Source organism: Varanus komodoensis, unplaced genomic scaffold, assembly GCF_004798865.1.
Source record: "Varanus komodoensis strain SLA01 unplaced genomic scaffold, ASM479886v1 scaffold91, whole genome shotgun sequence".
In the NCBI taxonomy this organism is placed as follows: Eukaryota; Metazoa; Chordata; class Lepidosauria; order Squamata; family Varanidae; genus Varanus; species Varanus komodoensis.
This window is the reverse complement of record NW_025336610.1, coordinates 1,286,563-1,312,478: the sequence shown is the minus strand read 5'-3', so window position 1 is coordinate 1,312,478 and position 25,916 is coordinate 1,286,563. Positions and strand designations below refer to the sequence as shown.

The window sequence follows — 25,916 nt, the reverse complement described above, 5'->3', positions numbered from 1 at the left end:
TTTCGATCACAATCCCACTCACAATCCCGTAATAATCCAGTCTGCTCCAGAGGGACGTTGAATGCGCATGGTGAACAGGCCACCCTCCTCCAGCCACACCAGTCCCTGCCCAGGGCTGCCCGTGCTGGGGGGCACCGGCCGGTCTCCGGAGCCTTGTTCGCCCACCCCGGCTGGCCCCCCGCACCTTCCTGAAAGAGCCAGGAGCGGAGGCGCTGCTGGCCCACGGCACCCCCGCAAGAGGGAAAGGCGGAGGCCCCCGCTGACGCGCTCACCTCGTCGTCCACGACGCCCCCGTCGAACACCTTGGCCACCAGCTCGTGGCTGCCCCGATCCAGGAGGAACACGGAGCATCTGCAAGAGAGAGGCGTGGGAGGCGCGTCTTCCGCCGGCCGAGGCAGGAGCCAGGAAGGCCGCACGCTTTTCCACCGTGGGAGCATTGCCCCCCCCCACCCCCGCACAGGCGAGGCTTTGTGCCCCGGCCCCGGTCCGCCCTCAGGCCCAGCTGCTGAGGGGCAGGGGCAGAAGCGCAGGCCGGGCTCCTCGGGAGCAAGGCCTCAGGCGCTTAAACCCAGCGTTGCCATCGTGAGCGGTGGGCTTCTCGGGAACGGGGGGAGGGGCCGGGGCGGGGGGGGCCACCTGAGCTTCCAGGCCTGGATGCACCAGGCGAAAAGGGGGCGCCCCATCTCCCACCGCCAACCTTGCCTTCCGGGGCACTGGCCCAGCTGCAGCCTTTCACATTCATCTCGGGCCTCTGCCAACCCCCCTGGCCCATGGGGGTCAGGGCAGGAGGGAAGCCCCCCCCCCCAGCAGGGGCTGCTCTCAGGCATCGGCAGTGCCCACTGGGGCTGAGCAGGGAAGGCCTAGGGTGGGCTTCCCCAACCTGCTGCCCTCCAGAAGTGTTGGACTACACTTCCCAGCATCCCCTAGCAGGCCTCAATGGAGAAACGTGGCCTAGGGGCAGAGAACCAAGGAGGCCTTGGCCCGTCTTGGCCAGAAGAGCCCACACGGCTGGCAGCAGCTGCTCCCCGAGGTGTCCGGTGGGAGCCTCCCCCCCTCCCTCCCCGGGGGGGCCTTCTGCCCACGAAGCGAGGGCTCTGCGCCTGCCCAGGGGCCCATGCCCCGGACGCTGCCCCTGCACGGAGGCCCCTAGCGGAGGCTGGCAGACCCAGGAGGCCTCAGCCCCGGGCGTGCTGTGCGCCAGAGCCCGGGCTGCAGGAACCAGCCCCACCGGCTGGCATCAGGGCAAGGGGGACGAGGCGCCCGAGCCGCTGAGCGGGGAAGCCCCCCCACCCCCGCAGGGATGCTCTCAGCAAGGAATGCCCCGCAGCTCATGGAGGGGGTCTAACCAATGTAATCAATGCTCTTTATTAGAAATGCCCCTCCTAAGCGGCTAGTAAACAAATCTGCATTGGCGAGGCATGGGATAAACGAGGGCAGCTTCTGCGGAGCTCGACTGAAAACGTCTCACAGCCCTGCTGACCGAGGCACGGGGGGGGGGGGGGGTAGGGCTGGTCTCTGCCTGGATATGCACAGAGCGCCCCCTCCCTCCTCCGCTTCCGGGCATCCGCTGCCCCTGGGCTCTGAAGTCGGAGGAAAGGGGCAGCGGTCTGTGCGCCCCCGGCGAGGCCCGCGGGTGACCAGGGCTGCCGCGGGGCTTCCTGCAGATCTCGGGGTGCCGGGGGTGGGGAGGCGCATCGCTCCTGCCCTGGACTCCATCTCAGCACCTGCCCTTCATTTTTCGCCTTTTCCCTCGGTGCCTCCTGGTTTGCATTCCGCAGCTCGGCTCTTCTCCCGGGGACAAGGGAGGAGAACCTTGCTTTTCTGTGCTCCTCCTCGCAGCGATTTTGCCCTGGGTTAGCGCTCTCAGTGCCGACTTTTCCACAGATGCTTTGCACTGCTCAGGTTAAGCTCCACTCGCTCTCCAGGGAGATCTTACTTTGCCCTCATCAGAGGGAGCTTTCCCTGAGCTGGATGTCTGCACAGCTCTGAGCAGATCAAAACCTCGCCTCTTTTTCATCCCCTCCCTTCTATTTTCTTCCTTGGGGCAGCTCAGAATTGATCGCTTTTATTGTTAAACCTTTGCATTTTTCACCTGGAGTAATTTCCTAGGATCCCACCTGGATCACGTGAGCATCTTCCCAGATGCTTTTCTGTGGGAGAGGTGGAGGTCTTTGCTCCTTTCTCTTCCTTCATCTTTGAGCTACCTGGCTGGGAACGCGGCAAAGCCTCGCGGCTGAGCAGGCGGACTTGAGATGAACAAGCGTTCAATTACTGTAGTTTTGCTCGCTGCTGTTCCTGCGGGCCAGAACGCCTTCACCTTTTGCTTTAATATGGTTCGCATCATCTCATTTTCCCCAGCAGAGCTCAGGAGGTGTTGGATGGGCATTAATCTGGCAAGCTGTAATCGAGCGAAGCAGTGCAGCCCCACCTTCCGGAGTATAATTCATAATTACCGCCTGCTTCGACGATGCACGCAAGGTTTCCTTCCAGTTCTCCCTTCTCCAAAATCCACTGACTGGCAATATGTTTTATTTTTGCGTGGGCGTACCCCACCTTCATCCCGCCTAGGCTGGAATGCATGGCCTGCTTTTCCGCTGTCCGCTTGATTTCTTTTTGGGAAAGCTGATCCCCCCTGGTCCTTCCAAGGCCTCCCACCTCCTGCTCCCTGGGGCCTTTAGAGAGACGCTCAGGGCGGGACTGGCTTCTCCTCCAGCCACTGCTCTGCGGCAGCCACGAGGCCACACATGGCTGCTCAAATCCCGAGCCACACAGTGTTCCAGAGGGTGGGAACCCCGGCTGGGCCTCCTCCTCTCCTCCCATCACGGCTCTGAGGCTTCCTGGGCGGCAAAGCGGCCTTTTTCGCTCAGGGACGTGGCGCATTTTTGGAAGCGCGAATTTGTGCAACCAGCGGGCGAGCACTGAAAGCTGCCTGCCGCTCTGTGCGACTTGGGTGGGATGGATGCAGCTACGCCGGCTTGGGCCCTTTGCCCCGCCTGACCCAGCGCCTGCCCCCCAAGGCAGCATCCTGCCCCCTCGCAGGCCCATGCTGGGTGCGGGCTGCCAGACCCCCGCGTCCCGTCTCTCGGCCATCCTTCCCAGCCCTCCTCCAAATCCGCCTTTCCGGCAACCCTTTGGCTCCATACGCTGCAGCAGCCTCCCCAAAGCAGTGCCCTCCAGATGCACTGGACGACAGCACTCACCACCCCCCCAGCCCAGCCAAGGCTGCCCTGCCTTCACCTGAGTTGGCACGTGCAGCAACAGACACAAGCCCACCTCACTGCAGCCGGCTCGAGTTCCCCCACCCCGTCCCCTGTGCTCAGGGTCAGATTTCAGACTGCAAGCTCCTTGGGGCAGGGCCTTGCCTTGGGAGCTCTGTACAGAGTCCTGTGTTCTGATGGTCCCACCATCCTAATCATCATATTAACTGGGCCTCTTCAGCCTGAAGAAGAGGAGACTCAGAGGGGACCTGTTGGCGACATGCAGGTACGTGAGGGGGTGTCACACAGAGGTGGGCAGAGGCCTGTTCTCCCCTGCAGAGGAAGGCAGGACGCGCTCCAATGAAGCCAAGCTCAGGGCGTCCAGGTTCCATTTGGATGCCAGGAAGCACTTCCTGACAGTCAGGACCCCGAGGATGTGGAATGGGCTTCCACGGGAAGTGGTTGAGGCCCCATCGGTGCGGGTGTTCAAGGACAGGCTGGATGTCCACATGGGAGACATGTCATTAGCAGAGCCGCTAGAGATGGGGGTCAGACTAGATGGCCCAGGAGGCCCCTTCTGACTCGCGCTGTTTCTCTGTTTCTGTATTCCAAGCCAATGTGCCAGGGAATTCTCTGGGACAGACCTGGGGCCTCCAGCTCTTGGCCTGCCCAAAGGGGACAGGAGGGCTGGGAACCCAGGCCTGGAATGCAGTGCCCAAACCAGCGGTGCCCTCAAATCAAAGAGAAGAGACTGTGGGGCAGGAATTCCCTGGAGCCCCAGCTCAGTCCAAGCAGGCCTGCCTAGGCCAAGAGGCAACCTCACTGCGGCCCCCGGCCCCACGGCTGCCTTCTTGGCTCCAAATATGCCAGCCCCTCAAACGACCCGGCTGGAAGGAATTCTCTGGCCAGAGGATCCACTCCCCCCAGTGGCTGGTCCCCAGACCTCCTCCACCCAAGTGAGCCTGCCATGGGGGGAGCTGGCAAGCCCTGAGGCACATGCCCCCCCCCAGGCACTGCATGGGACTCACATTTCGGCGTTGCTGAGGTTCCGCGCCTCGGTGATGATCTCCTGCAGCAGCACCGACACGTCGTCTGCGAGGGGAGGAGGAGCGGGTCAGGCGGCCCGAAATGCGGGGCGGCCTCCTTTGCACGCAGACTGAGCGCAGGAGGGATTTCCGGGGGCGGGGGGGAGGCCCCAGGCGAGGCCCTCCCTCAACAGCCAAAGAGCTCAGCAAGCGGAGAGGTGCAAAGCTGCTTCAGCGAGGGGAAGGCGAAGGAGTGGGACACGCCAACAGATGGTGTGCGACAGGCCTGGGCCAGCAAAACCGTCTGTGCTTGGTGCTGCCGACAAGTGCATGGCGAGCATGTCATGAGTGGAGCCGCTGGGGGGGGGTCAGACTAGATGGCCCGGGTGGCCCCTTCCGCCTCGCTCTGGTTCTGCGTTTCTAAGGCTCAGCCCAGGATGACCCTCCTGCTAAAAATTTGCCCAAGTGTTGCACAGCAACGCAAGCAATACAATTTCAATAAACACCAAGAACCTGAAAGCAGCAACGCGCTGAACTATAAAGCTACCTGATTTAAAGGGCCAGACTAAAAGAGGCCCCTTCTCCCCACTTCGAAGTGCTGAACGAACGGGGGCAGGCCATGCTGCACAGCCACGTGAGGACGCCCCTTCGGGGGCATCCTGCAGACAGGCCTCCAAACATGGAGCCCGCAAGTCGGCCCCTTCTGCGGATGATGTGTGGGGCTTGGCCGGACCCCCAGGCGAGGGGCTGCCGTGGCTGCTACAGACAGCAAAGGACCGTGCATGACTGGCGAGGTCCGTGGCCGGGGACCCTCATCGGCCGATCATTCCTGTTTCAGAGGTGGGGCTTGACCCTGGGGGCACCCCCACTCCAGGGGTTCGGCCCAGCCTTCTCCCTGCCCAGTCCCAGCAGCTCTCTGGGGGGCGGGGGGGGGTTGGAGCAGCGGAACCCTGTGCCCACCCGCCTTCGCAAGAAGGCTGCCGCAGCCCCTCCCGAGACGGTGCAGGCGCAAGCGGGACCCTCACCCAGGTGCGTGAAGAGGTTCTTGGCCACTTGCAGAAGAGCCTAGAGGAGGGCAAGCAGAGGGAGATGAATTAGGGCCGGTGCTGATTAGTTACTTAATTTACTAAGTTATTACTGACTCTGATGAAGGAACGCGGAGCCCATTCCAGCGGGTTTCCTGTCGCAGGCTGGTCGTGTTCTGGTGCACGTGACCCGACCCCAGTCGGGCACGGCCAAGTTGTCTGAACGCCCCCATCACTGCCCCCAGTGGGCCGGGCGGGGTTCTGCGTGCAGGGTGGCCCCACTCCGGCTGGGGCGGCACCCCATGGGGGCTCTGGGAGGCAGCAAAGGGGCAGAACCCAGGAGGAAGAAGCAGGGAAAGCCCCAACGCCAGAGCCCAGTGGAGCCCCCCCACGGGGGCAGGGGAGGGGGGAGGGGAGGGGGGCCCCTCCACGCAGGGCCAGGTGCCCCACGTGCAGCTGGATTCCTGGAGGGGAGGGGGGAGGTCGCCGCTTGGACGGCGGCTGCAACCCCGAGGAGCACGGCTCCTGTGGCTGCTCATCCTGACGGCCCGTGCCGCCTCCGGGGTTGGGGGATGGAGGGCTGCGCACGCCCGCGGCCGGGGAGCATGGTTGGGGAGCCGCTGGCGCGTGCTGGCCTCGCTGTTCCCCGCACACGTGTTCGGCGGGTCCTTGGTCGACCCAGCACGGCGTCTTGTCCGTCCCGAGAGCTGCGGCGTCACCGGGAAGCCCCTCCAGCGACGGCCCGGCTCGCTGCCCTCCCAGGCCCCCCCGAGCCGTGATTCCGCCCCGGGGGGGGGCGCGCACGGCCCCTGGGGCCAGGCCGCTCGAGGGCAGCGCGGGCCGAGCGAGGGCCCCTCCCAGCGGCCGGGGAAGCGGCCGCCCCCGCGGGCGGACCCCGCGCCCCTTCCCCGCGGCGCCACCCGCACCTGCCCGCGGGGGCCACGAGGGGGCGCCGCGCGCGAGGCTGGGGGCGTCCCTGCGCCCCGACTCCGCCTGCCGCTGCCGCCAGTGCTCCCGTTTGCGGGGGGGGGGGCAATCCCAGATCGCGGGGGGGGTGCTCGCTCGGCCGACCCCCCTCTGTTCCGAGGCGCGCGCCCCCGACACGGCGCGGCTTGCGCTGGCACCCTCCGACGGCGCCAGAGCGGCCTGCGGCTGCTTGCGGGGGGGGGCGGCCTCTGCCCCCTCCCGTGGGGCCGGCCCGGAGGGGCTGCAGGGCGCCGGCCTCACCTCTCCAGCCCACGCCTGCAGTAGGTTTTTATTTAAATAAAAAATGTCAACCTAAAATTTCAACCTCCGCCACCGAGCGTGCGCCCCCCCCACCCCCCAGGGCTGCCGCGGCGGGGGGGCGGGCGCTCACCTGGCACTCGCACTTGAGCTTCTGCTCCTTCTGGAAGGCCAGCGTGCTGCTCAGCACCGTGGAGGTGTAGCAGAAGCAGTGGCGGATGGCATGCTCGTCCGCGTCCGTGTAGCTGCGTCGAGAGAGCGGCCGGGCCGGGCGTCAGGCGCGGCTGCAGGCTCCTTGCCACGGGGGCCGCTCTGCCCACCCCCCGAGCCCTGCCGGGCCTGCTGCGGGGCCCCACGCACTGCACGAGCCACTGGATTCCCGGCGGGCGAGGGGGAGGGCGAGGTCGCCGCTTGGACGGCGGCTGCAACCCGAGGAGCACGGCCCTCGCCGGAGCGTGTGGGGCCGGCCGTTTGCGGGCTGGCCTGGAAGCCCCCGCAACCCGGGGCCAGGCAAGCCGCCCCCGCCCCGCTCGGGTCCTGCCCGGCGGCCTCCTGGGCCCCTGGTGAGGCTCGGCCGCGATGCCGCGTTTCCTGCCGGCCGCCACCACAAGCGAAACGCCGTGCGCGCCGGTGTGGCTTTGCATACGGAGATGGATCAAGCGCAGGGGCCTGCACGCATTGCTCGCGTGTAGGCCACTCCTGCGGCGGATCGGCACCGTGCTGCCCCCTCCTGTCCCGAACATTGCGTCCCGCATTAGCCCCCCCTCCCCAGGCTGCCTGCTGAGCGCGCGGCTGCTGCCAGACGCTGCAGCTGGCAGCCCTCAGCACCTGGGTCGCCCGCTGCCCGCGTGGGGGCGGATTCCCAGCGGGAGCAGGTTTCCCCCAGCCCGAAAGGCCGTGCCTCTCCCCGCTGGCGCAGGCAGCCAAAAGGCCAGCACAGGCCGGGCACCTCCTTTGCCTGCGGTCCACCCGCTGACGCCGATGCTGAAGCCGAGGAAGGCGCTCAGGCTGAAAGAAGCCGGGCGCCCCAGGGCAGGGCCCCGCCAGGCCGGGGCGCCTCCGCCGTGGCACGTCCGTGCGCAGGCCCTCCCTGCCCACGCTGCCGCTCGAGGCGGCATGCGGCGTGCAGGCCTCAGCGAGGCGCCTGTCCTCACCGTTCCGGGAGAGCATGCAACCCCCAGCCAGGAGGACGCCGGAGAGTGCTGGGGGCGGTGGGGGCGATCCGAGCCGGCGGCCGCCACTCACCTCTCTCCCCCGAGCTTGTTAAAGGCGCAGGCCAGGGCCACCACCTGCGAGGTGGCCCTGCTGATGACCGGGACGCAGAGCATGGTCAGCACCTCGAAGCCCAGCATGCTGTTCAGCTGCTTGAGTTCCTCCTGGTGGGGGAAGGAGAGCGCGTTGAGGGGGGGCGACTGTTGCCTGAAAGCCCACGGGCTGCACGTGAGGGGGCTCTGCCAGGGACCCTCGCACGCTGCGCTGCAGGCATTCCTTGCATGCAGAAATCTAGCCTGTCAGGGCAAAGGGTCCCTGGGCAGCCTTCTCCCTGACACCCTGCTTTTCCATGTTTGGGGATTTATTTTTTCCTCCCGGCAGAGAAGGTACTTTCTATCTGCATTAAATAAATTACTACTGCGGCCCTTCAGTGCTCTTCTGGAAGCTACCATGAAGCTTTTAACAATATGCATTTTTAAAAATACATTAAAATATGTGTTAAAACAGAAAAAGCAGCCGGGTGAAAACAAAGGGCGTGGCAGGTGACAAAAATACAAAACCCCCCAAAATGCCTTTTTTTAAAAAAAAAAGCATTAAAAAAAACCTTGATATCCTAAGTTGGCTAAATAGCTTACATAAGAAATATATACATGCCAATAGGAAAGCAGTGTAAAAATACATTTGTTGATGCCTTAAAAGGCCTGGGGAAACAAAGGGGTATTTTTTGTACTCCAGAGATCACCAGGTGGGCAGTTCCTCCCTGGAGAAGTGTTGCCAAGGGGCCCAGCCAGGAAGGCCCCGCTGGGAGGCCCCCCCTGCTTGGAAGGCACCTGGCGGAAGAGGCCGTCCTTCGGGTCGTATGCTGTGCGGGAGTCTGAGGGTTGAAGGGCTTCTCCAGAGTGGGGGAATGGGCGTCAGACTGGCCGGTGCGTAGGCAAGGGCAAAGTGGTGCATGCTGGGCCACGGAACCCCACGCTGAGTCCCAGCTGATGGGACCCAGGCGAGCTGCGACCAGGGAAGAGATGCCACGGAGGCAGCTTGATGCCACGGAGCGCCAACCAAGCCGGCGCGCGGTGGCGGCGGATGGGGCATGCCCTGCGCGCAACACATTCAGGGATGGGACAGGGCATTCAAAGGCTCAGATCACGCGTAACAGCCCCGAACCCGTGCGCCACGCCACTCCCCCCGAGCCGTGGCCGGCACCACGATCCATCCAGGTCTGCCCAGCAGCCAGGCGCGTCTCCTGCTTTCAGAAAGACGCCCAGTCTCCTGCCTCCGCCACCGCCATCCACGGCAGAGGGATCCCCGCCGCACCAAGGCACCTGCCACCCCTGCGGGGGAGCCCGGTTCTCGGCCAGCAAGAAACAGCCGGGTGCCCCTCTCTGTCCTCCCTCACAGCCCCCTCCCCAGTCCGAGCCCAGGGAGGGGGTGGGTCGCACAAGGGCCCCGTAAGGGCCGCCTGAGCCTGTTGGGTTTCTGGTGGGCCGGCCCTGCCCTAATGCGCCCCCCCCACTCTTTGCCAATGGCACCACCTCCAGCCCCCGCAAGCCTCAGATTTGCGAAACGGAAAAGCAAGGAGGCCGGGATGCCGGGAGGACCGTGGGCGCCACTTGTCTGGGCAAAACGGGGGGAGGATCATGCAGTGTGGGGAGGGTCTCACAAACCCCCAGGCCTGGCTGTGCTGCGGCAGGAAGGGACCGATGCCAAGCCGCCCTGCTGGTTTTTTCTTCTCAGTGGCCGGACTACGGCCACCCTTGGATGGCTGCGGCGTGGATGTTCCCTCAGATTCGGGGGGCTGGGGGGCATGGCGAGGCCTCGCTCGGCGCTGGGATACTGGCCGTTCGCCCGCCTGCCCTTCCTAAGCAAACCGCCCCTCTGGTGAAGCCACAGCCAGCGGCCTTTCCGCTTTCCTCGCGCCTCTTCTGTTCCCCCTCCCCAGGGCAGTGATGCTCCTCTCGCTCGCCGCCTTCAGCCTCCGGCTCCATCCTCCACGCGGACCTCGCTTCCAAGCCCCCTCCCTCCGGGGAGCCTGCCGGAAGGGTCCCGGAGAGCTCTGCCCCTCTGCAGTCGAGGGACCCGGCACGGAAGGGCCCGTTCAGAGCGCTGCCAAGCGCAGGCCGAAGGGTCTCGCAAGCATCTCCGCGGCGCCCGCTGCACCCCAGAGGAGGCCAAATGGGCGCGTGGCCAGTTCCCCGGAGGTGCGCGCCCGCGGTGGCAAAGGGCGTCGGGCGCCAGGGACCTACCGAGCTGATGTCCTGCAGCCTGAGCGATTTCTTCTCCTCCACCACCTTTCCCAGGCGCCCGACCGTCAACTGTGCAAAGACCGGAGAGAGCCATGAGTCGAGGAGGGCCACCAGAGCCGGACGAGACCGAGGCGGAGAAGCGTTGGGGTTCGGGCGTGAGCCCCGCCGACATGGGCCACGCGCCGGCCGCGTGAGGGCGCGATCCCGCAGCCGTGCTCAGCAGCCGAGAGCCGACACTCCCGGCCAGGTACTTGCAGCCAGAGAAACTGGCCAGGAGCACAGGACGCGGGGGAGAGGCCCCCTTTGTGGCCACGCTGATGGTGTCAATGGGCCGGTGGCTAGAGGAAGCCCGGGGGCAGCTGGCCCCTTGCTTGGACTCCAGACCTTGCTGCGTGGGGGCACGGAGGCCCCGCAGCCCCTGTGACGGTGGGGCAGAGGGCCTTCCCAGCCCCACGCTCCGCAGGGCCCCGCGGCTCTGAGGGACGCGCCAGCACTGTTCTTGGCAGGGGGGCTGATGTCGGGGGCCAGTGTGGGGGTCAGAGCAGGGGACCGGGAGAGGTGGCTTCCAGCGCCACGCAGCCGCAGAGCCGACTGGGTGCGTGGGACCAGTTGCTCACTCTCAGCCCAGCCTACCTCGCAGGGCGGTTGTGGGGAGGATACGCCACCTGGGTCCCCTCGCAAGGGAGAGCAGGGGGGCTCTACGTGCACGCGCTAATAGCGATAACCACCCCACACAGGACCCCCCCTTCTTTCGGAGCTCAGGGGCACTCAGTGGCTGCCCGTATGTCGAGATCACGCGGGAAAGGCTCGTCCGTGGGGCAAAAGACCCGATCCTGCCAGAAACGGAAACCGATCTGGATGGGCAAAGGGTTTCTGGGCCTGGATTTCTGGGCCCTCCCTGGGGACGGAGCGGCAAGGGCTGCCCCGACGTTCCCGGCATCCCATGCCCCCGCCACGCCCCTGAGCGCAACGGGGCACGTTCTGGTCACAGGTCTGCGGAAGGGCCAGCCGTGCGGCCGCCGTGTCCCGTGGCTGCCACGCGTGTGGAGGGCAGCCCACGTGGCCTGCGCCCTCCGGCAGGGGGCGCGCTTGATAACGTTCTGGCAGGGAAGCCGGTCGCCGCTGCGTCGCGCCGGGAAACCGTGGCGGCGGCGGCCACGCTTCCTTTCCGGGGGCGCCCTCGGTGTAGCGGGGACCGAACTTCAGCCGAGCCACCCATCAGGACTCGCGCATTTCGGCTAGTGGCTCGGCAAAGGGCCGCGCTAACGAGACCGGCGGCGTTCCGCTCGAGCGCGGCCGTAATCGGCATTCGCTCGGCGCGCGGCATCGTCCTTATCGTCGCGCCGTGCAGAGCACGGCTCCCTTCCGAGCACCGCTAAATATTCCGGCCCGACGCGATAATGCAGCAGCGCCCGTCAATCCGGGGGCCAGGTGCTCGGAGCTCTGCACGCAGCGCCTCGTGCGCAAGCATCGTCGCTTAACCTTCCGCCAGCCCCATTCACGGCTCATTGTCCGCCTGAGGGATCGGCCGGCGTGAATTGATCGCGCTCGCCATTACGCCGGCCAACTGGCACATCCGCCGGGAGGGGACGGGGACGGCCCGCCGTGCGCTCCTTGCCGTACCCATTCAGTTCAGTGGGACCTGTGTAGGCAGGCTTCCCGCCGGACGGTGCCCCGAGAGCCCTTTGGCCCCTCCCCGGCCCTTCCCAGAAGACTGTCCGCTCTGGAGCGCCCCTCCTGGGGGACCAGCCCGGAGGGAGGTCCCGGGCATTTACTTCCCATCATCACACCCACAGGCTTCCCGTGCGGGGCGGGGGGGCTCCATTTCCCTGGTCAAGCCGAATGTCTGCCCCTTCTCCGAAGAGAAGAGCAGGTGGGGGGGGGGTCTGGAGCTGGCTGGGTGCGGAGAAAGACAAGCGGGGGATTTGTCTCCAGATCAAAACGTACTCTGAGCTGGAGAAGGGTTTTGCGTGTGCCTGTGTGTCTTTTAACTTTTCAGAGCGCTATTAGGTAAACTACAACATCTAAACATTCCATCTACCGAAAGAACGTGTTTATGCTAGATATTTCTGGAGCGCGCCTCCTCTCCGTGCAGGAGGTGGTTTTTAAGGGCCAGTGGGCAGAATCGGGTGCAATGGCGTCCCAGAAAGCAGAACCACAGCACACCCGGCAGGGCCACGAGCCGGGCAAGCTCCGCGAGTCGGAGTGCCACATTCCTCAGCAAAAGCTTGCCGGGAAAGAAGCCTCTGGACTGGCCACCGAGGGGGTCAGGCCAGCGTGGAGGAAGCCGAGCCAGCCTCCCCAGAGGAGGCGGTCCACACCCAGGCACTGCCGAACAAGCCACGGCAAGGCGACCCCCCCGCTTTCCCGATCAAGAGCGCCCGCACGTGCTGGGGTCCCCCTGCTTGGTCTGTTTCTCCAGCCCGGCTTCGTCAGCACGGGCCGGCAGCAGCAGCCCCCCAGGGTTTCAGGCCGGGGTCTTCCCCGGGATTGGAGCAAGGATTGAACGCAGCCCCCCGGCTTGACGGGCCCCATAGCCCTGCCCCCAAGGAGCCTCCAAAGGCTCCAGCTCTTTCTCCCCCTCAAGGTTTCCCACCCCCAGACCCTTTGCACACAAGAGAGGGTGTCATATGAGCCTTGTGCTGCTGGGACCCCCCCCCCCCCCCCCCCGACCCCACCCAGGCTCAGAAGGAAAAGTCAAATCCCAAGCGGGGGGCAGAACCACCCCCCCAAGCCCCCCCCAGGCCTGCAAGCCCAGGCTGCCCCGTGCCCCGAGTTCGCGATTTACTTATGATAAGCATATTCTGCCTTTCCCCTTCCAAGGGGCTCAAGGTGGCTTGGATCGTCGTCCTCCCGCCACCAGCTCATCCCTACAACAACTGCCCTGCAAGGCGGGCTGCACCGAGGGTCAGGGAGCACCATGGCCGAGCGGGGACTAGAACCCAGATTCCCCGAGTCCCAGCCCCGCCCCCAGCCCCCACACCACGCTGGCTCTCTCGTGACCCGCAGGCCAGGACTGCACGCGGTGACGCTGCAGCCATAGTCACACAGGAGTGTGGGGAGCGACGGAAGGGGCCAAGCACTCACGGGGAAGCTGATCTCCTCCTCCAGCACCTTGTCTCCAACGACCTGCAAGCGACAAGAAGTGGGCAGGTGAAACCCCGAAGGAAACCCACGGGGGCGTGGGGTCCATCTCCGGAGAGGCCCAAGTGTGACGGCACAGGAAATCCGCCACCCCTTTGCCTCTGGTAGCGCTTCCGGCTCCTCGGGTCACGGAAAGCTTGGGGTGGACCAAGCGCCAGAAGGAAGCCTCCCCGGGTGGGCCTGACCCTTTTCTCTGCAGTAAGTCCCACGGAGGTTGGGGGGCTTCCTGCGTGGGGGCCGCAGCCCAAGCCCCTGAACCACCAAGCCTTCTTCTCTGCAGCTTCCACCGTCTGCACACCGTCTGAGTTCGCGGGTGCAGAGCCTGAGGGGCGCACGTTGAGCGGGGCTGCAGAATGAGTCCCACAACAAGTGGTCCGGCCTTCCTCTTGGGTGGCTCACGGAGGATTTGCCCCTCCGGAGACGCTTGAGGACGAGGGTGGCTCGTTAGGCCCAAGGCAATCCCCCTGGAGCTGCAAAACCAAGGGCAAGCGCTTCTTCTCCTCCACGCGGGATCCCCCCGAAGAGCGGTGTGCTGCTTAACTCTGAGGAGAATGGAAGCCCCCACTGAAGGTGCGAGGATGGAGCCACCTGCGTCCCGGACGGGGAAGCCGTCTTGCGTCCGCTGGAGATCTGCCGCACGGCCCCGAAGGCCTTTCGGGACAGAAGCAGGTGCTCCAGCAGAGCGCCTGTGCTCAGCAGCCAGGCACGCACGGAGGCCCGTGTGGGTGGAGCCCTGCGCACAAATGCCACCAAGGAGCGGCGCAACGGTCGGAGTACAAGCAGGAACACAGTGAAGCCCCGGCAAGGCCTAGAGGCGCTCAGCATCCTTCTGAGGGCCAGCTCTGGGGCTGGAGACAGACCTCCGCCCTTGGGGTGGGGCAACGGTGTGCGGGTCAGAGGCCCCCCGCAGCCCGGGCAGCCGCTGCTCCTCGCTCGGAGAGGCAACTCGGAGACGGGGAGCAGCGGGAGGAGAGGAGACGGGGGGCGCCTGGCTTGGGTGGATCCTGGCAGGACCCCAGCCCCATCCCCCCCAAACGGCAGTCTCCGAGTGGAATTGCAGCATGGGAGGTGTGAGCAGGGAAAGCCGAGCGCGGAGGCTTCCAGGCATCCCCGGCGGATCGAGGCAAAGCTCTGCCATTTAAGAGGCCGAATTAGAGAGAGGTGTCCACATGCCTTTCTGAAAAACCAGGAGCGGTGCTTTTGCCAACTTTATGCATGGGGAAAATAATCCGGCACGGACGCCGTTTTGCTCACCTGGCAGAAGAGCTGGTGGTTGTCCTCGGACACCAAGAGGAGGCAGCAGCAGAGCGACCGGGTCTCCCGTTTCAGCTGCGAGCGAGAGCAGGAAATAGAGTGGGGGGTCAGCCACCTTCCCGGTCCTGGCCCCTCCCCGGGGTCTTCCAGAGGCAGACACAGCGGTGAGCCGGAGATGCCTCTCGAAGACGCGCGGCTCGCGGCGGCGGGCCGTGCCTCGCGTCCGCTGCAGTGCCGTGGGGAAATTATTCTTTCAGATCGTTCTAAAAGCCTGGTTTTCTATCGCGTTGTGTGTGTCCTGCGAGGTGCTCCGCGATCTCAGGGTGTTAAGCTGTGCAAAAGTGCTACCGATAAATCAATGCGATAAAAGGCCAGGCACGTGTGGCGGGGGGGGGGGGGGGCTCCGAGCGTGCCGGGTTCTGCGATCGATGACTCACTGCTTGTCTTGGGCCTGATTCCCGTCCAAGGTTGTGATTGTGGCTCGCTCTGCACACACAGGGAAATGGCAGCCGTTGAGCAGGTGCAGCTTTCCCGCAGAGAGCCCCAGCTTGCTGCCCATGTTAAACGACTCTGGGGTTGAGTCTGCCCAGGGAAGACTGCAGATTCAGACGTTGCACAAGATGGAAGCGGGAGGCCGCCCAGAGCGAACGTCTGCAGGCCTCTTCAGCGGACGCCCGCTCAGGAGAGCATATGGGGCTCTGGATGAGGCCACGCTCTGAGCCGGGGGTCAGACTAGATGGCTCGGGAGGCCCCTTCTGACTCACTCTGTTTTGCAAGCATTCACCACGTTCACGTTTGGGGCCTCATATCTCCCTTGGCCCCGTTGGATTCTCAGCCCCTCCCTTGCTTCACGGCTGGTATGGAAAGAGCGACCCTGGCTGCTTCTGCGAGGTCGGAAGAAGGGGGCAGGGAGGGCTGGGGGGCAGGACGTGTCCCGCCGGGGCTGGGGCCCCCTTCCTCCCTGCACGAGGTGCCGCGGCTGAAGGACTGCAGACCGGGAGGGATGGGGAAGGGCCTTCCCCGCTGAACTCTCCTGCCATGCTCACAGAGTCCATAGCCCGCTGGGGTCGGGGCCACGTGCTCACCCTCTGTGTAAGCAGGGTCTTGGGGGAGCTTCGTGGGCCCTAGCAGGCCACGCCGGCCGTCAAAAGGCCTCGCTCCGAGGATTCTGCCAGCCCCGCAAAAACCATTTGCTGAAGCTTTATCTGATCTTAACGGGTGCTTTATTTTGGTCGGTTGCACAGGCCGTGCAGGTCCCTGCCTTGCCTCGGTGCGGCTCAGGCGAGAGCGACGGGGCCATGAAGTTTCATGGTTTATGGGAAGATGTGAGGACCGTATGCCGCAGCGGCAGATGGCAGCGATGCGCAGCGATGCGCCCCCAACAGACGGGCGGCTGCCGCACGCGGAGCTTCGCTGCATCTCGTTCCCTCGACTTGGACGGTGCCCAAGCCCAGCTGCTGACAACTCGTTAGCAACACCGCAGCTCGTTCAAGAGGGCTTCCCCCCTCCTTTTTAAAATAATTGTTCACGTTAGGCAAATAAAGTGAAGCGGAGTGGACAAGCCGGGACGGAAGCCCCGCGAAGGAGACCTTCATTTCCCAAGCCGGATTTCACACACGGCCCTGAAAGAGCCTTTTCGCCCCCCCACCCCCACTGCTGGGGGGCAGCTGTGAAAGACGGAAATGCCGCCTGCACTGTGCCAATTAGGTCCGACTGGGGCGTGCATGGGGGGGCAACGGGGATATTTATTTAGCGGCTGGGTTTGCAAGCGCCCCCACTTTAGAGCCATGTGGGGGGGCTCCCAAGCGGATGGCCCCTCCTCTCAGCGCACGGGGTGGATGCAGCGCCCTTCCAAAGGGAGCGGCAGGGAAACGAGAAAGGCGGCAGGGCTGCTGGCTGTGGGGGGGTCGCCCCCCCAACCCGCCCCCCCCAGTCTGAAAGGCCTCAACGGCTTTGCAGAAAACGGCCCCGCCGCGCGTCTGCCTTCTGTGCTTGCAGGGCGCCCGTGCGCAGCAGGACCACGGCCTGGGCAGGGCGCGAAGGGGAGGGGATCGGCCGCCCCGTTTGGACCTTCCAGGCCAAAGCCCGTGCGCAGCCCCCCCCCCCGTTGCCGGAACACAGGGGGGGGGGGGACGCTCGCAGCTGCTTCCTGCCCCCGACGGTCCTTGCAGCCACCAGGAACAGCCGCGGTTCTCCAGGTGGGTTGACCAGCAGTGCCCACCCTTCCCTCCACTGACCACTGGCTGGGCACAATGGGAGTTGTAGTCCAACCCACCTGGAGGCAGGTGCACACAGCCACTTCCACCACCTTGCCCTGTCCTCTGGCCAGCAGGAAAATGGCACGGACCCAGGAGAGTCTCAGTAACTCAGGGGTGGGGAGAGGCCTGTTCTCCCCTGCAGAGGAAGGCAGGACGCGCCCCAACAGAGCAAAGCTCAGGGAACCCAGGTCCCATTTAGATGCCAGGAAGCACTTCCTGACAGTCGGGACCCCCAGGGCGTGGAATGGGCTTCCCCGGGAGGTGGCTGAGGACCCATCGGTGCGGGTGTTCAAGGGCAGGCTGGACGTCCACATGGTGGGCATGCCGTGAGCGGAGCCGCCTGGAGCCGGGGGTCAGACTAGATGGCCCGGGAGACCCCTTCCGCCTCGCTCTGTCTCAATGTTTCTAACTCCCTCCATGAAGAAAAACAGGGCAGATGTCTGCATTGCGGACAAAGTTTTCCTCTGGATCATGGAGGACATTTTCTCACACTGCTTCATATCCACTTTCCTTCCCCCCAGGGAAGGGGCCCAAGAAGCAGGGAGTGACTCAAAAGGGCGAGGAGGAAGGGCGACAGGCAGGGCCACAGAATGAGCCCGTCTGCAGGGCAAGTTCCCAAGGCACCGCTGGCAGACCTCGCCCGCCCCCTCCTGTCCCCGGAGCAAAGCGGACACCTGCGTCACCCTGGCCGGGGGAGTGGGCCGGTGACCCCCTGGTGGGGCGATGCCGCACAGGAACCCTCCTGGCTGTCCCCCCTTTTAGCTGCCGGGTTGCTCAAGAGGCACAGACTTTCTCCGGGTTGCAGCTCAGCTGGGAGAGAGACGAGCTGTCCGCCGTTGGCCGGTCACCCTCCCTCGCGGTCCTGTCCTTCTGCGCCGTGCCTTTCCTGGCAGCACGCGGTCGGGCAGGGCGCACCCTCGGAGCCTTCCTACCTTAAAGAGGTCTTCCCGAAGCCCTCGCACCAGCTTGTCTGTGCAGCAAGCTGACCTGAGCCCTCCCTTTCATCACACTGCTTTCCAGACTAACCCCCTTGGGGCAGGGACTGGTCCCTCCTTGAAAATCACCCTGCCATTTTGCTGCCTGCCTGCCTCCCAGCCTCCTCCTCCTCCTCCTCCTCCTGCGTCTCATGCAAAGCCTCTTAACCGCCCAGCAGCGAGTCCCATGTGGTCCCTCCCAGCCCCCAGATCGCCGCACGGCTACGGCCGAGCGAGCCAGAGCCCTGCGGTGGGTCGGTCGGCACCTGGAGGCGAGCCAGGACTGGGGGCGGCCGAGGAGGCATAGGCCGCCCTGCTCTGTGCCCCCCAACCCTCCGCCTCCCTGCGGCCGGCAGAAGCTGCGGGACGGAGCGCCGCTCCCCGGACACTCACGTAGTTGATGACTTTGAGCTGGAGCGAGGCGGCGTCCAGGTCGTACAGCTCACCTGCAGGGGCAAGGACGGGACGTCAGCCGCCGCTGCCACACAGGCAGGTTGTGGCCGAGCGCGAGGGGCCCGTGCCTGGCAAGGCGCCCTGGCCGGAGGCAGCGGGCCACGGACACCCCCCCCGCCGTGGTCTGCTGGCTGGGCAGGTGGGGACCCTCTTTCCGCCTGGGGATCCTGTCCCCCACAGAGCTGCCCTTCCTGAGATTGCTCGGGGCAGTTGGGCATGTTTCTTGGACTAGCCGCTTCAGCTGGAGTCCTTTGAATCCTGGGGGTTTCCTTTCCCGCCGCGTCTTCCCGCCCCACAGCCTCCATTCGGCGGGGCGAGAGGCATCACCCAGGTAGCCGCTTCTTTTCGGGAACAGCCGGTGTTCCTCTTCACAAGGAGTGGGAAAGGGCGTCTGATGGGAGGGGGCGTCTGGCGCCTGCCAGAGATGCAGCCCCAGGCCGGCAGCCTCCGCTTTGAAAAGGGACCTTGGCTCCCTCCTGAGCTGATTTGGCCGGCAGAGGCGGGCAGACAACTTGCCCGTCTCCAGAGCATGCGCTCATCCCATGTGCGCCTCCACTAAACAGCTTTGGCAGGTTTTTGGACTAGTTCAAAAACCTCCGCAACCTGTTTAAGCAGAGACAACAGTGGGCCAAAAGACCCCCATCGGGGTGGGTAATGTTTTTCTGCCAAGGGCTGCATTCCCTCAGAGGCACTATCAGGGGCTGCACGTGAGGGATGGCGATAGCCAGAGGGCGGCGAGTCGCCCCTTCCCCATTTTGCCCCCCCCGCCCCTCCCTCTCCCTCCCTCCCGGGCAGCAGGCTTCCACGCCACGCTTGCCCGAGGCTGATGCAGTCGCGTGCAGAGGGCTCTGGAACAAGACGGCCTGGAGTCCGGCTGAGGGGCGCAGGGCCCGTGCCGTAGGAAGGGACACCCCCACCCCACCGACCCCTCCAGCGGTCTTCTCTCCCCCCTCCCCCTCTCAGGATGCAGTGCCGCCTCCCGTCCCTCAGAGCCTCCCTGGCTGGCCAGCCGGCGGCCCTCCACCTTACCGCACAACTGCAGGATCTTGCGGTCCAGGTCGCTGTAGGAGCTCTTTGGCGTCCCGCCGGTCTCCGCCAGGGAGTTCTGCGGCGAGCCGGGGGGCAGGCTGGCCTGCGGCGAGGGCTGCAGCTTCTGCAGCGCTTGGATGCGCTTGTAGGACACCAGAATCTGCAAGAAGCCAAACCCGTGGCAGGCAAGACACGGGGATTAATGAGGAACGGGCACGGCCCGCCCGGAGGCGGGGAGGCGGCTGCAGAAGCGTGGGCCACTTTGCGCGGCCCACGGGCGGGCGGCAGATTCTGCCGTGCGGCTTTGCCAGGGGTGCCGCCGAACGTCCTTTTGCGAATCCTGAGCTTCCCAAGATGGGCTTTCTTTGGGTGAGCCCATGAGGGATGCGTGTCGGGAGCCCCGCCGGACTGGTTTTGCAGCTTACGCATTTGTGGATGGATGGATGAGTCTTAAGCAGGAGAGAGGGGCTTATCTCTCCATGCCAGGTGTAATTAATTGTCCATATTTGATTGATTGTTTGATATCCTGCCTTTTTCCTACAAAGGGCTCAAGGCAGCTTACATCATTCCCCTCCTCCATCTTATCCCCACAACAACAACCCTGTGAGGCAGGCTGGGCCAAGAGCCTGTGACTGGTCCAAAGTCACCCAGTGGGCTCCATGGCCGAGCGGAGACTCGAACCCGGATCGTCTGAGTCCCAGTCCCACGCTCTTCACCACTACGCCACACTGGCTCTCACATATATCCCAGGATGATGCACCTTTTCCTAACCTAACAGCCCCAAACATTGCAAACTTTTCTTCTAGGGGAGCTGCTCAACCCCCTGATCATTTTGGTGGCCGTTTTCTGGCCCTTTTCCATACATACAATATTTTTTGAGGTGTCCAAGTCAGTGTGAAGTGGCCCTTTACCTCTACTTTGCACATGCTCAGATGCAGCTTTTTCTTTTTTCTGCTGCTCCACACCTTCCAAGACCCTGCTCCTGGGCAAATCTTTGCTGTGCCTCTGGCCAGCCAGGCCCCCTGCCTCTGCCGTGAACGAGCCGGGCCCCGGGACAGTGAAGCCCCATCAGTTCCCAGGCCACATAGAGGGGCCCCAAGGGAAGTGCCCTTCATGGCAGGGGCGATGGGAGAAAGAGCAGGTCGGGCTGGGAGGACGCTTTTCAACTGCTGGGGGGCCCGGCCCTCCCGTCTTGCAGGGGGCCCCACATGGCAGAATCCGGCTGGCCACCGCAGGGAAGGCACGTCGGACCGGAAAGGCCTCAGCCCTGCTCTGGCTTCCGGGCGCTTCTTCCTTTGCCTGTCCGGCAGCGGGGGTGGGCAGGGTCTGCTCAGGGGACTCGCCCCCAGAAGGGACTGCAAGCCAGAGCCGGATGGCCAGCCCTGCTCCACTGACTGACCAGCCGGCCGATTCCTGCTTGCATCTTCGCAGGCATCGGAAGACCGGAGCCGGGCCCGGGTTCAGCACATGCACTGTCGTTCTCCGCTGGTCGAACGCACTGGTGCTTCTGAATGAGACCTGTATGGTTTCTATACGTCCGATGCACCCACGCTGGCGCGCCTGTAACCCTTCGCAAGCGACCCTGAATGCAGCTGCTGAGAGAGGCGGATCCACGTGTGGATGTAGAGAGGCGGAGAGAGAGAGAGAGACGGAAGCTCCGGGCTCGCAACTGTGGCCCCAGGGAGAAACTGACCTCAGAACGGCCGTGGCCAAGGTGCAGCTGGTCTGCCCCTCCCAGACCCAGCACAGGTTCAGGCGCGATCCGCAGGCAGCACCGCACCCCTCCAAGCTTGCCGCCGGATTTGCAGGCCAAACTAAATGTGTTTGCCATGCGTCCATTTGAAAGACGTGCATTTTGCACGGGCTTCAATCCACGAGGGAGGATGATGTGCGCTTGCAAAGAGTGATGTGTGCTTTTGGAAAAACACACACATGGGGATGTTTTGTGTGGCAAGAAAGACAGGAGGGGGATCTGATAGGGCTGCGAGGCAGAATGAGCGTTGAGGCCGCACTGGGACAACGCTGCACCTCGCTTTGCTCCACACACACAGCGATGCACGTGGCCGTGCGTCTCGTTCTCTCCGCGCCCCTTCTCAGGCCAGGTGGCTTCGGCTGGAGGCCAAGGTCTGGCATGCACGCGCGGGCTTGCCAACTGTTGCTCAGGCTCCAGTAGAAACCGGAGAGGAGCAGGAGCTGCCCCACCCGAAATGTGGGCAGCCGAGCCCGCAGTGTGGATTGGAGGAGCTGGACCGATGGGAGCGTTTCCGCAGGCTGGGCTTTTGCTCCAGAGGAGGAGCGTGCGGCGTGCAGGGGAGCTGGGATGAGGGTCCCGCGGCACGTCAGGCGGCGGTGGGTCGAGACGCCCCGTGTGGCTCTCAGCCCTGCTAGGAACTCACCCAGCATGTGGAGGAGCACTGCAGCAGACCCAGTCCTCACCAGAAGGGCATCCGGACCATGGCGCGCAAAGCCGCCTGATCCCCGGGAAGGCTTCCCCCGACCGCGATCCCCCTGGGCGCAGCGCTCCGTGTCCGAGGGCCTCCCCCAGACGCCGCCTCCCAGGGACGCTCGCTGGGAGAAAGGGGCCCTTCTCTGTGGCAGCCCCCCCCCCCCCCATTCTAGGACCATCTTCCTAGGGCAGCGACTCTGCTGCCCTTTTCAGTGCCGGGTCAGGGCTGCCCTCTAAGCCGAGGCAGCCCGCCTAGTGAAGTTGTTTGCAGCCTGGTTTTTAAAACGCTGTAGTGAAATTTTGTGGCATTGCACTTCAGAAATGGTTGCCCTCTGCCCAGAGTTTTGGCAGTTGGGTGGCACAGAGATAAAATGGGGGGGGGGGGGGAAAAAAAGGGGGGCCAGGGTTAAAGCCGGGGGGGGGGGGGGGGGGGGGGGGGGACGCGCGCTCGGCCTCACTCACGTGCTTCTCCAGGGCGCGCAGGTGGAGCTCGTCGGACTCGCAGAGCGGGCCACAGTGCACCTGCAGGCAAGCAGAGCCGGTCAGCGGGGGCCCCACGGACGCGCCTCCGGGCTCCCCCCCCGCGCCTCCTCCGTTCCCGGTCCACGGAGGGAGGCAGGACCACGCCACGCGTGGCACCCCGGCAGATCCCTGCCCTTCCCGGAGGACTCGGCGCTTTGCAGGCACGTCGCCAGCCAGTTGCTGCTGGACGGGCCACCAGCCACGGAGACGCCCCCTCGGCGATGCACGGCCGTGCCGCTCCCCGTCCGGCCTGCCGCGTCCCGTCCAGCTCGGCCTCGGTTTCCACACGCGGCAGCACCAGGAGAGCCACGCGCCACCCCGCTCGCCTTTCCCGTGCCACGGCGTCACACGCTTTGGCCGACGGCAGGAAAGCACTTCCAGGCCACCGCGGAGGCCTTGCACGAGCCTGGCAGCGGGGCGATAGCGTCACAGTTCCGCACGATGCGCCAACGGCCTCTGGGCATGTGAAAGGCGGTTGCACAGCAGCCCCAGAACCTTCTGAGATGCCCTGCGCGTGCCAGCGCCCGGCTGTGGAGCTTGGCTTGCTTCCGGGGCTGATTCAGTCCCAGCCAAGCCCATAAACCGGGTGGGAAACGCAGCCTGGACTGAATTCTATGCTGCCTCCTGGCACTTCAGCGTCGTCTGCTGACTTTTATTTAACCTTCCATCTTTCTGCTCTCTTTCCCCCTTCCCGGCTCTGTGCAGAGCGCGTGGCTCTGTCATATTTCTGTCTGCTGGTGTCGCTGTTTAGCAGCACCTCCATCAAAGTACAAAACAGGCAGTCCCTTTCCAGCAACTAGCTGGAAAATAACCGGTCTCTTATTTGTTCCCTGGGGTTCGGAGAGGGAAAAAATAATTACATTTTTCTGAGACCAGATTACCCATGTCTTGCACAAACCTGCCACAGCCTCAAACCAGAATGAGAAGGCCGAGAGAGAGAGGCTTTGGGGGAAGGGGGGCTGTTCCAAGCTGTGAAAGCTTCAAGGCATTGCTTCCCTCCGTGTGAGTTTTGCAGACCCACATGGGATGAGATGGGGGGGGGTGATTGTGCAGAGTGAAGACGCACGTGGTCCACACGCTTGGAAGAGCGGGTTTGCTTTTTCTTTGGTGGGCCACGGCAGCCCCCCCCCCCCCCGTTTCGAGCTGCCCCCGTGCTTCTGCCCATCTTCCCTCCCTGGCGCTGGAAGCCGAGGCCCAGCAGAGGCCCCTGAGGACGGGGAGAGGTCGCATCTCAGGATCTGGGGCTGGTCCGTACCATCGACAGGGTGGGATCTCAGGCTGGCCTGGAAGCTTCCTCCCGTGCTCATTTATGGGGTGGCTGGTGGGGGAGGCCCACCAGATCCCCCCTCGGGCTGCTCCGTCCTGAGCGAGTGCCGTTTGGGGCGGGGGCACGACTGTAAACTGCCATTCGGCTGTCCAGGGAGGCGGGAAGGCTGTCGTGAGCCTTGCTGCCTTGCCCTCTGCTTCTCCCGGGCAGCCAAAATGCCCCCCAGGCTTGGCCTGGAAAGGGGGCGTGTGTTCTGCACTGGGTGTCTTGCCCACAGGAGGCATTGGTTGCATGTCCACGAGCGGGAGGCAGTGGCGGCAAATGCCCGGCAGTCCTACCAACGGCCTCGAAGGCCGAGAGAGCTCTGCACTCTGGGGACCCTTTGGAAGTGTGGGGCTCATCCTGGCCCACACCCCCAAGGAGAATCTAAAGCCGCAGGCGGCAGTATCGATTGACCAAAGGAGCAGGTCTTTGGTGAAGGTCACAGGTCCGGAGTGCCCGTTCCAGATCGCGGCACCCCAGAATTCTTGGTGGTGCAGCATCGGTCGCTCATAACAAGACACCGTGCAGGGAAAAGCCACCCTGGCCGTGCCCTTCCTCCCTGGCGGCCGCGAGGGTGGCGGCTGCACTCACAGGGCCCAGGACGGCAGGGCGGGGGCCAACAAAGTCCTGGGACGGGGCCCTGTGAGCCCGAGCCCCCCACTGAGCCAGTGAGGCCTGGGGGAGAGCCTGGGGGCCATGTCTCGTCCCACGCAACCATGCAGCTCCCGGGGCGGGGGGGTTGGGGCCGTCACTCTCAGCCGAAGCCACTTCACAGGGCCGCCGCACTGAGGATAGACCGGAGCGGAGTCGGTGAGCTGCCTTGGCTCCCTCACAAGAGGAGGCCGCCCATAAACGCAGCGCAACGCTAACGGACCCCGACTTGCACCGACCCCAAGGTGGTCCCCCGCTGCTGCCTCGACCCAGAGAGTGCCTCAGCCCTGTGCCCTCCCGGCTCTCTCGCTCCGTCTCTCTCTCTCACCCACGGCAGATCCCGGCCAGGACTGCCATTTGCCTGGCTGAAGGGGTGCCGGGGGAGGCCGAGCGTCTGGTGCCGCAGCCCTGCTGGAGCGTGTCCCTCCTGTGCCGCTGCCACTCTGGAAAGCAGGCCCATTCGCCTGCTCTTGGCACACGGGGCAGGTGGGTCCTCACGCACAGCTCACGGCTCATGGCTCGCCTCTCCAGAGCCGAGGCCCCCGAACACTAAGCTATTCTTGCTGTGGGCCCCCAAACGGGCAGTTTCTCTCTCTCCCCCCGCCCCCCGTGATGCTAGCTTCTCGCTTTGCTCTCCTGCCCTGTGAGACAAGCATCCCTCAGTGCAGAGAAACGATGGGGGGGGGGGGAGAGAGAGAGAGATGAGCAGGAGAAAGTGAGGATGAGAACTACCATTAACAGGAGATAAGGATAATGAAGTCTGGTGCGGAACAGGCAGCAGGGAGGGGGGCTCACTGAGCCCAAAGCCCTTGCTTCAAGGTCCTTCTCTCGCCCAGAAGCTCCCGCAGCCGCTGTGCCACGTCCAAGCGGGCCGGGCAGCACGGCCAGCCCGGAGAACCGCAGTGGGTGCCTGGCTGGCGGTGGGGTGAGGGGGGACGTTTCCAGTCTCGCCTGGGCCGCGAACGCGCAGGTGGCCACAGGGGTGCCCTCTTCCTCGCCTGCTGCTCCGTGACCTGCCAATTGCAGCCCGGGCTTCTTTGCTGCCAATTGTGCGGTATTTTGCCCCGGCCTCTTCGCCACCCTCATCATCCACGGCAATGTCATCCTGCTCTTCTGCTTGCACAAAATGGCTTACGAAACATTCCAAGGACAGGCACGTCTAAAGCACTGAAAACGGGAATCAGTGCAGAAGGGGCACCCCAGAGGCAGCAACGGAGGAATAATTTACAGGCTGGAGACCATCAAAGCTCTCCTGACACTGCGGATCGGGGCAGGACCCAGCACTTGGGGGGGCAGAAGGAGAACGTCTGCGGAAGACGCTGGGAGGAGAGGGCAGGTGGGCTCGCTTCGGAGCCTCGGCCACAGCACCCGGGGGGCCGAGATGCCCTCCGATTTCATCCAGTGCTGGGCCAGCGGGCAAAGGCCCTGCTTTCCACCTGAGGAAGGGGCACCCTTGCCTTTTCAACTCTGCGTGTTGGACTCCGGCTCCCACAATCCCCAGCTGGGCAATGCCTGGGAATAGTGGGAATCGCCAGCAACACACCTGGAAGTCCTCCGGGTGTGGTAGGCTGCTATAGACTGGGCAGCAGCGTGAGATGCCTCCGCCTCGTCCCCTCGTGTGTGAACACGCAGCCCCCCAGGCGTGACGGGCCCCTGGACTGGCACGCGCGCCTCTGGCCGGCTGGCATGGAGCCGGAGTGCCCCCTTCATGCGGAGGAGCCCAGGCGCGCTGGGCACCAGCCCCAGAGAGCCGGAGGGGTCCCTCCGCATTTCTGCCTCGCTTTTCCTACAAACGCGCTCGTTCCATCCAGGGAAGGCTGCGTGTCCCTCGCACACACCGGATCACCGGCGTTTGTTTTTAAAAGTTCTGCCCTGCCACGTTCCCGAGGCAGAAGCGCATGACGCTTGCTCAAAATATGGAAATGACAAGTCATCCGGATTGCAATGAAG

At 64.6% G+C, this 25,916-nt stretch overlaps 1 protein-coding gene across 1 annotated transcript in view; it reads right to left on the bottom strand.

Moving 5' to 3' along the window:
* The window catches only part of PDE2A (phosphodiesterase 2A), a 131,233-nt gene that overhangs the window by 10,089 nt on the left and 95,228 nt on the right, over positions 1 to 25,916 (bottom strand). Inside the window, exons 6-16 of the mRNA XM_044418605.1 lie at positions 21,947 to 22,006; positions 19,039 to 19,198; positions 17,950 to 18,002; positions 14,325 to 14,399; positions 13,014 to 13,055; positions 9,927 to 9,995; positions 7,717 to 7,847; positions 6,605 to 6,716; positions 5,248 to 5,287; positions 4,226 to 4,289; positions 273 to 351 (exon numbers count right to left, since the gene is read on the bottom strand). Of these exons, the coding sequence (XP_044274540.1) occupies positions 273 to 351; positions 4,226 to 4,289; positions 5,248 to 5,287; positions 6,605 to 6,716; positions 7,717 to 7,847; positions 9,927 to 9,995; positions 13,014 to 13,055; positions 14,325 to 14,399; positions 17,950 to 18,002; positions 19,039 to 19,198; positions 21,947 to 22,006 (885 nt within the window). The remainder of the gene's footprint in view (positions 1 to 272; positions 352 to 4,225; positions 4,290 to 5,247; positions 5,288 to 6,604; positions 6,717 to 7,716; positions 7,848 to 9,926; positions 9,996 to 13,013; positions 13,056 to 14,324; positions 14,400 to 17,949; positions 18,003 to 19,038; positions 19,199 to 21,946; positions 22,007 to 25,916) is intronic.